At 40.8% G+C, this 8,017-nt stretch overlaps 1 protein-coding gene across 1 annotated transcript; it reads right to left on the bottom strand.

Annotated features, from left to right (window-relative positions):
• Positions 1-398: 398 nt before the first annotated feature.
• LOC117342766 (ice nucleation protein-like) lies at positions 399-1,661 on the bottom strand. Its single transcript, XM_033905011.1, has one exon. The coding sequence runs from the start codon at positions 1,659-1,661 to the stop codon at positions 399-401; it is 1,263 nt and encodes a 420-aa protein (XP_033760902.1).
• Between the last annotated feature and the right edge of the window lie 6,356 nt (positions 1,662-8,017).

The following is an 8,017-nucleotide window of genomic DNA, read 5'->3' as shown; positions in this document are numbered from 1 at the left end:
CTCTCCAATACACAACGAATACCACTCTCCAATACACAACGACTACCACTCTCTAATACACAACGACTACCACTCTCCGATACACAACGACTACCAATACACAACGACTACCACTCTCCAATACACAACGACTACCACTCTCCAATACACAACGACTACCACTCTCCAATACATAACGACTACCACACTCCAATACACAACGACTACCACTCTCCAATACATAACGACTACCACTCTCCAATACACAACGACTACCACTCTCCAATACACAACGACTACCACTCTCCAATACACAACGACTACCAATACACAACGACTACCACTCTCCAATACACAACGACTACCACTCTCCGATACACAACGACTACCACTCTCCAATACACAACGACTACCACTCTCTAATACACAACGACTACCACTCTCCAATATACAACGACTACCACTATTAATACACAACGACTACCACTCTCCAATACACAACGACTACCACTCTCCAATACACAACGACTACCACTCTCCGATACACAACGACTACCACTCTCCAATACACAACGACTACCACTCTCCAATACACAACGACTACCACTCTCCAATACATAACGACTACCACTCTCCAATACATAACGACTACCACTCTCCAATACATAACGACTACCACTCTCCAATACATAACGACTACCACTCTCCAATACATAACGACTACCACTCTCCAATACACAACGACTACCACTCTCCAATACACAACGACTACCACTCTCCAATACATAACGACTACCACTCTCCAATACACAACGACTACCACTCTCCAATACACAACGACTACCACTCTCCAATACATAACGACTACCACTCTCCAATACATAACGACTACCACTCTCCAATACATAACGACTACCACTCTCCAATACATAACGACTACCACTCTCCAATACACAACGACTACCACTCTCCAATACATAACGACTACCACTCTCCGATACATAACGACTTCCACTCTCCAATACACAACGACTACCACTCTCCGATACATAACGACTACCACTCTCCAATACACAACGACAACCACTCTCCAATACACAACGACTACCACTCTCCAATACATAACGACTACCACTCTCCGATACATAACGACTACCACTCTCCGATACATAACGACTACCACTCTCCGATACATAACGACTACCACTCTCCAATACATAACGACTACCACTCTCCAATACATAACGACTACCACTCTCCAATACATAACGACTACCACTCTCCAATACATAACGACTACCACTCTCCAATACACAACGACTACCACTCTGCAATATACAACGACTACCACTCTCCAATACATAACGACTACCACTCTCCAATACACAACGACTACCACTCTCATATACACAACGACTACCACTCTCCAATACACAACGACTACCACTCTCCAATACACAACGACTACCACTCTCCAATACACAACGACTACCACTCTCCAATACACAACGACTACCACTCTCCAATACACAACGACTACCACTCTCCGATACACAACGACTACCACTCTCCAATACATAACGACTACCACTCTCCAATACATAACGACTACCACTATTAATACACAACGACAACCACTCTCCAATACATACATTATATATCAGGAACACCGGGGTTGTCATTTTTAACAAATTTTAATCTAGCCTCTCAAAACGACTGAAAATGTGCTATAAACACTAGGGGGGGGTCCAAATACATGGTAACTGTAACAAATTCTCAAGTCCCTGTGTCTGACAAAGTAACACATACCGCGCTTATCACTTGAATTGACGCAATGGAGCATATCACACACCACAACACACACAACCTACCAATATCGTCAGACATTTCGAAGCAGACAGGCTGGAATCCTTCATCTAGGCAGCATTTAATGGCGGGTAGACCACTGGCCCCCGCCCCTATTACGGCCACTCGTTTCATGACACGCCCGGAGTATGTCCTTCGTGTCCAGCAGAGCGCCCTCTAAAACAGTGTATAGTATATATACAAATGTAACCGTACATCTATATTTTATCTGGCCGTTAACTCTATATTGCGGACTTTAGACTCGAGGGTTGCCGATTGGATGCGTGATGCATATATTAAATGTATGTATAGTCACATGAAAATATTTTTTATTCACAACACCATCCGATATGAAATACCCCGATTTTACCTGACATGTGTCAGGGTCAGAGGTAACTCGGGCTATATATGGAAATGAATAAATGAGTATTAAAAAAAAAGATGAAAATTAACAAATCACAGTTCCCCCATCTCATTTCCTTTCTTCCCTCGGATGATTGTTAAATAGGCCTAATACGAACGACATCTATGTAAAAATCGCTATCAACTTTACCTGGTACGGTGAACGTTAACTCGGCTCACTGCGCCGTAATATATAACCACATGGACAGCTGGTGAGTTATACGTTGTACGCGTCCTATATAGTAAACAGACTCGGTGTTAGCACGCGACATGTAGTCATATAATAAAGGTGAACAATCAGGACGTTCAACCTATGCGCCAGACACCCCATGGTACATAGGGTGTTCAAATCGTAGTCACGCTGCATTAAGTAGAATATATGTGTAGGCAATCTCCTGTTTGGTATTAACGGACGATGCGAGTACGTGTTGCATGTGAAGAGTTATTTTCTTTCAACTTCTTATTAAAATGTAATATTCTAAACCTTACTTCGAACATTTCAATACGGTATTTGTAAGAAATAATTGTTCTTTTCAAGTGAGAACACACAGACTGGTAACACCACCTCCCACGTGCCACAATATATTGACCAATCATATATTTCAGACATTTTAAGTAGTGTAGCTTCTCTTCGGGTTCATCGAAATATCGAATCCAGTGATATTTTACAAGCCTATAAAATCACTACTCTGGTACAGTATGGAGCAGAAGTAACCTATCAGTTGTGAGAAGACCATGTATCACGGCTAACTAAGAGTCTCTTGCTGTTGAAATTTCGGCAAAAATGCAAGTTTCAGGAGACCACAGTAAGCTTATGTGTATATCGTACAAAATAAGCATGCCATTATGTATAAACGTGTCTATAACGGGTAGTTTGTTTGGCTAGATTTTACTATTTATTCTCTTTTGACCTTGAAATAAAAATGGCCGTTGTGAATAATATAACACAAATACAAACATAGCATATAGGGAGGCACTGTCATATTGCACGTGAACTTTCCTGCATTTGATTCGTGTTGAGACAGTTTACTGTGCATATGAAACACCTCATATTAAGACAGTATAAGATACATCTCTTGTTGAGACGGTGTACAAAACCTTCGAGTTGAGACGGTGTACATAACATTTGGGTTAAGACGGTGTACAAAACCTTCGACTTGAGACGGTGTACGAAACCTCTGGTGTTGAGACAGTGTACGAAATCCCTGGTGTTGAGACAGTGTACGAAACCTTTCGTGTTGAGACAGTGTACGAAACCTTTCGTGTTGAGACAGTGTACGAAACATCTCTTGTTGAGACGGTGTAGGGCTTATCAATAAAGGGCTCAATTCCCACTTTATTTCCGAGCTTTATATAGGAAGCGGATTCCATTGAAGCAACCTCGTCTAGTCTAGACACTGTACGCAACCCCCTCATGTTGAGACAGTGGACACAAAACCTCGTGTTGGGACAGTTTACAAAACCCGTACATGTAGTATTTAGACAGTGTACGGAACATATTTAGTGTAGCTACAGTGTACAAAACATTTCGTGTCGAGAATTAGAGTGTAGGAAACATCTCTTTTGCTGAGAGAGTGTACGGAGCATCTGGTGTTGAGACGGTGTACGGATTGGGACAATATATAGTAAGCAGATTCCATCGAAGCAATCTCACCGTGTTACTACATAGGTATCAACATTATGGTCGATGACATTTTAAACAATCTCCAGTTACAATATATAGAGGATATCTAACAGTGTCTTCAGTAATACCAAATATATTTCACGAATGGGGCTAATACTTTGATATTTGTCACGAGTGCGCAGCACGAGTGAAAAATATCAAAATATTAGCCACACGAGTGAAATATATTTGGTATTACTGAAGACACTGTTAGATATTATGTTTATTACATTTTTTATCAACGAAAAAACCTACCCCGATGTCGAGCGTTCTGATTAGTCAATTATTTTGGTATTTTCTAATCATTAATTTGATTGGTCAAATCAGCAAAAGTGATGATATTTGTCACTAGTGAAAAATATCACTTTTATAGAATGAATAATTTTTTATATTTCACTGGTAAAAATGTAATAAATAGGTATTCGTCCTGTATTGAGAGTATACATGCATGTTGAAACAAACCCATGTTGGATCCATACATGCTAAACAGCAATATGTATTGAAATGGGTACAACACAACGTGTCATACTGAAACCTCACATTGCATTATGGCATTTGCACAAAATATTGTTTCGTGTACAAAACTTTTAACTGGATGCCGTAGAATCATAACCGTACCGCTTCAATCTTCATTAACAGACAGCTTCGCTGAAGCTCATTAACATGATATACAGTAAAATGTTTTCTAAACCATTTTATCTGTCTTTTCCCTTCCGGGTGCGTGCCACACTGGTTATAGCTACTCCATCATTTGCTAATTATACACAGGTTCTGCTTCTGTGTGGTGATAGCTATCTTCTACGTAGGTGGTGTGCATGGTGGAGGACTGAGGAGAGGATCAAAGTTGGTTAAAAAATAAAACAAGATGGAAACAAGGGGCATGCGGAGTTTGGACAAATTTGCCTTTAAAGTTCAAAGTGCGAGTAATTAAGGAGTTGGTAGAATCGGGGACGGACAGTTATGTTGAGTCTGTCCCCATTTTTTGGCCCTAATGACCTTGTTGGTGTGATGAACCGTTAAGAATTTATATACGTACTGTCGAATCTGCGATGTGGTAGCAGCCTCCCGCCTTTACTTATCGTCCTTTGCCTACATCAGACCATGACCAATCATGCTCGTCTTTTTTGGAATGAGCTCCACCAAATTTCGTCGACATTAAGCTGAAGACGCTGGAAGGGTTCTTGTCGCGACAGGCGACATACCGCGCCGTTCTTCTCTTCATTTTCTGAATACGTTCGATGCCTTCTTTGGTGTGTGGAAGACAGAAATTACAGAAATAGTGGTCCTTAAAGTGTGAAATATGGGTGGTCTTTAAAGTGTGAAATATGGGTTTATCTTGGTGGAGGAAATATCAAGATCCCTTCATAGGAAGCGTCCTACTTGCCTTGCGTACAATCTTCTAAATGTGTGTATCCCACATCATGTTAAGATGACTGTAGCCCGAGTTTTCTGTGGTCCTAACCAGGAGGAAACTCGGGCCAAGATGATTGCTGACTAGACTTCTTGCAGGGAGTGGTCATGAAGTGGTCCTGTAGTTAGTATTCGGTACTGATGGGATTTCTCCTGTTTGTGATCATCAAGATATTGCAATGCACTTTTGATCCTCTCAACTTTCCAACTTGTCGAGATCCTCGAGGTCCCTGTTTCCCGGGGTATCATTATAACTAACAGCAACTGTAACGGTATCAAATAGGAAGAGACGTGGTTCGAGGACTGATCCCTGTGGCCTCCCGAGTCGACACTCAGATATTAATATTTCCAATTCTATGACGAAAGATCGTGAATTCGAACTGAACTTCCTGGGAGCCAGTTCTAGATCCATATAACCTTGATGTCTACACATAGTGCTTATGGACAAACAAGAGGCCCATGGGCCTTAACGGTCACCTGAGATTTGAAATATTTCAGTTAATTTAATTGACCATTTTTGGCCCCGCCCATAAGCCCCGAGGAGTCAGTCAGGGCCAACATGTGCATATTATCAAACTTTCATCCCATGCTGAAAATGTTAAACAAGTTAGAATGAATTCCAATAGAAATCAAACAAATCAGTCAAAAATGTGATTTCCCTATATAAACTATAGTAAAATTTACCCCTCCCCAGGGGTAAATGTGTGACCCCAGGGTCATGAAATTCACAATTTCAGTAAAGCACCTTAAGATCCCTCCATCTATAAACAGTATTGGATTCTATCTTATTTCAGTCTGAAAAGAAGATTTTTGAAATTTCAGTCAATTTGACCCTTTTTAGCCCCGCCCATAAGCCCCTAGGGGTCAGTCAGGGCCAACATGTGCATACCCTCAAACTGTCATCCCAAGCTGATAATGTTAACCAAAATAGAATGAATTCCAATAGAAATCAAACATATTATAGTGAAAAATGTGATTTCCCTATATAAACTATAGTAAAGTATACCCCCTCCCCAGGGGCAAACTTGAGACCCCAGGGTCATGAAATTCAAAATTTTAGTAAAGCACTTTAAGATGCTTCCAACTATAAAGAGTATTTGATTCCACCTTATTTCCGTCTTGAGAAGAAGATTTTTTAAATTTCAGTCAATTTGGCCCTTTTTAGCCCCGCCCATCAGCCCCTGGGGGTCAGTCAGGGCCAACATGTGTATACCATCAAACTGCCTTCACAAGGTGATAATGTTAACTAAGTTAGAATGAATTCCAATAGAATTCAAACAAATTATAGTAAAAAATGTGATTTCCCTCAATATAAACTATAGTAAAGTTTACCCCCTCCCAAGGGGCAAACTTGAGACCCCAGGGTCATGAAATTCACAATTTTAGTAAAGCACCTTAAGACCCTTCTAACTATAAAGAGTATTTGATTCCACCTTATTTCCGTCTTGAGAAGAAGATTTTTTAAATTTCAGTCAATTTGGCCCTTTTTAGCCCCGCCCATCAGCCCCTGGGGGTCAGTCAGGGCCAACATGTGCATGCCATCAAACTGTCAGCTCATGCTGACAATGTTTACCAAATTAGAATGAATTCCAATAGAAATAAAACAAATAAAAGTCAAAAATGTGATTTCCCTATATAAACTATTGTAAAGATTACCCCCTCCCCAGGGGCAAACGTGAGACCCCAGGGTCATGAAATTTACAATTTTGGTAAAGCACCTTAAGACCCTTCCATCTACGAAGAGTGTTTGATTCCACCATATCTGAGAGTAGAGAAGAAGATTTTTGAAGTTTAAGTCAATTTGACCCTTTTTAGCCCCGCCCCTCAGGCCCCTGGGGGGTGGGGACCATATAATTTACAATTTTGGTTGACCTTTAGCCATAGAAGCTTCCTGCCAAATTTCATGGAATTTGGTTTAGGGGTTTTGGAGAAGTCGAAAATGTAAATTGTTTACGGACGCACGACGCACGACGGACGACGGACGACGCACGACGACGGACAAAAGGGGATTAGAATAGATCACTTGAGACTTTGTCTCAGGTGACCTAAAAATGCCGTGGTTGACAATGGCAAAGGCCAAGGCGCAATTCCTGATTAGGACGTTGGTCTAGTTACCGGCATGGAAGTTGTTGGTAAGCCTGATGTACAGACAAGTGACAGTCAGTAAATTATTGCCAATAGCTATGGCCTTCATACAACTCCAAAAACACCTACAGTGGGAGAGCTCCACATACATACATTGTAGTTACTTTGTGAACAGACAAGAGCTGATGGTCGGTCGGCCGGTCTCAAGCAGGAATTACAACCAAGTTTTACTTAAATAGATTCCTATCCAATTCCCATTACAGATATTGACTACTGATTGAAAACCCAAACAACATAAGATTTCCAGGGATACAGGTTGATGAAAACCATGAACATCATCATCTCATTGAAATATATATTTCCATTCCTTGTGCCATATGATGTCAAGACTTGGCCAATGCTTGTTGGAACACCTAGCGGTTGCATTTTCACCATCCAAATTCTCATTTACAGATTGGGACTCGACCCAGATTTGACCTAGATTAATATGGTGTGTATCATCCATGAAGCAGAAGACGCTTATCATTCCGGGACACTTGGTCCTGTTATTACACTATTTCATGGTCTCAGTACAAATAAACATTTTGTTCATTTTTTTTTTGCCCATCGCTGATATATAACAGACGCTATGTA

The sequence above is a fragment of the Pecten maximus genome, chromosome 2 (assembly GCF_902652985.1).
Source record: "Pecten maximus chromosome 2, xPecMax1.1, whole genome shotgun sequence".
Lineage (NCBI taxonomy): Eukaryota > Metazoa > Mollusca > Bivalvia > Pectinida > Pectinidae > Pecten > Pecten maximus.
This window is presented reverse-complemented; position numbering and strand designations above follow the sequence as displayed.

Excerpts from the sequence above, each read along its gene's own strand:
- LOC117342766 (XM_033905011.1), bottom strand. The coding sequence starts at position 1,661 with ATGACAACCCCGGTGTTCCTGATATATAATGTATGTATTGGAGAGTGG.